General features: G+C 40.6%; 1 protein-coding gene across 1 annotated transcript in view; it reads left to right on the forward strand.

Moving 5' to 3' along the window:
* Window positions 1–1,842, forward strand: part of LOC101855947 (linear gramicidin synthase subunit D) — a gene marked incomplete in the record, with an annotated part of 47,714 nt that overhangs the window by 15,371 nt on the left and 30,501 nt on the right. Inside the window, 1 exon segment of the mRNA XM_035969738.1 lies at window positions 1,628–1,781. Within this exon segment, the coding sequence (XP_035825631.1) occupies window positions 1,628–1,781 (154 nt within the window).

Consider the following 1,842-nt stretch of genomic DNA (forward strand, 5'->3'; position numbering starts at 1 on the left):
TTATTATTAGCTGAGCTTTGCGACAGCCGTGTTAGCGAAGTAACGTGAATTATACCTAACAAGTATGATCGAAGGGGAGCTTTTCGTGGGAACTGTTCGAGCCACAGAAGTGGTAAAAGACGCACGTTATCAACTCGCTACCTTATAATTACAAAGTTCTATCTGTCTTTACCAAGCAGTTGTGAGAAATTTGACTTTAAAAAATTTTGAGTTTTACAACACGTCAATCTTTTCCGAATGTACTTCTTTGAATATCTTAAAAATGACTCCGAATAATCTTACGATTTTCATAGAGCAGTTAGAACAGTAATTGGTTTCTGACCTCATGGTTTTCGGAACTTAAAACGTGTAACATGTCAGATAGAACTTTGAAATTCTTAGACACCACAGTGTTTTGTCTTTGTGTGGTGACGGGCAAAGGCAGTGTTATGGGCCCTTAAAGACACCGCTCTCGATGTTTTATCATTCAATTCGCTAAAAAAAAATTAATCTAAATGGCTGGTTGTGCCTATCCTAAACTGCCCTGTTTCTTTCTAAACCATAACACGAAACTGACAGGCAAAATAATATTATGTTTTTGCTGCCAGTACGCTCTCTGTCCTGCATTCCAGCTCTGTGCCTTTGACGTGACTCTTGGTGTAATTGGGTCACTTTGAGTGCGTCCTCCGGGAAAGTATTTCGTCACAAAGTACAATCTCAGACGGGCCAATCTCAGAGATATAGGATTGGTCGCAGAATCAAACTATCTAACAACGTCTGTCGGATGTGTATTGCAAAATGGGGATCTGAGGGTCTAGACGTAGATATTTTTTTATTATAAAGATTGACTTCCTGTGCTCTTCTGTGGAACCAGCGTAACATAGATTCTTTGCGTAGATTTTTATGCAGTGATTGTTATGTTTTTTACTCTGCCTTTTGAATGACAGGTCCTGCTACTGCAGTAACGTATTCTTAATTTGGCAGCAAAACTTGCATAATGCAGTGTTTTCATTTTCATTCAGGAGATTTAATCACTGCATGACGCCAGGAGGCAGGTTTTTCACATTATCAATAGGTCTTCAAACCTGATCACAGAATGTGATGCTCTTGTATTGTCCTGCTGTAGTTCTTCTTCGTGCTAAAATGTGCTTAATTCCATACAGCTTTTACTCAATCATATCAGTTAAAAACTTTAACTACACCCTTTCCAGGGATTAAATAAATAATTTCCGATTAGAAAGTGAATGGAGAGTATCAGTGTGTATGAGTCGAAGAGTCGGGAGAACAAGAGATGAAATAGAAACGTGAAATGCTGTTTACGGAAGGAAATGAATTAATGCCGGTCCGTTTTCGGGTGCTGCTGGTAGGTTCTACATACTTATGTATTTGTCCCTCTGTTATTTCTGTCCATTTGTCTTTCTTCTACTTCTTCCCTGCACTAAATGGCATTTATTGTGTCTATTGCTTCCCTTTTCTCCAACTCCAACACTAGCTCTAACCCAAACACGTATGTTTGTTTGTATGTGTGTGTGTGTGTGTGTATGTGTGTGTATGTGTGTGTGTGTGTGTATGTGTGTGAGTGTGTGTGTCGGTTTGTAGAGTATCTTATCTTATCTTATCGTATCTTAATATGATCTTATCTCCACAGACAGATCTGGTTCTGTGGCGAGGTAGTGACCACATCCCTGCTAGAGCGGTGTATCCAAACCCTGCCGTGGGTCCGCTACGTGAACCTGTACAGTGTCAGCGAGTGCCATGACGTGGCTTGTGAGGACCTCAGTGCTTACTACAGGGACAACAAGGTGAGAGACAGAGAAAGTGAGACAGACAGACAGACAGACAGACAGACAGACAGACAGACAG

The sequence above is a fragment of the Aplysia californica genome, unplaced genomic scaffold (assembly GCF_000002075.1).
Source record: "Aplysia californica isolate F4 #8 unplaced genomic scaffold, AplCal3.0 scaffold00176, whole genome shotgun sequence".
NCBI lineage: Eukaryota > Metazoa > Mollusca > Gastropoda > Aplysiida > Aplysiidae > Aplysia > Aplysia californica.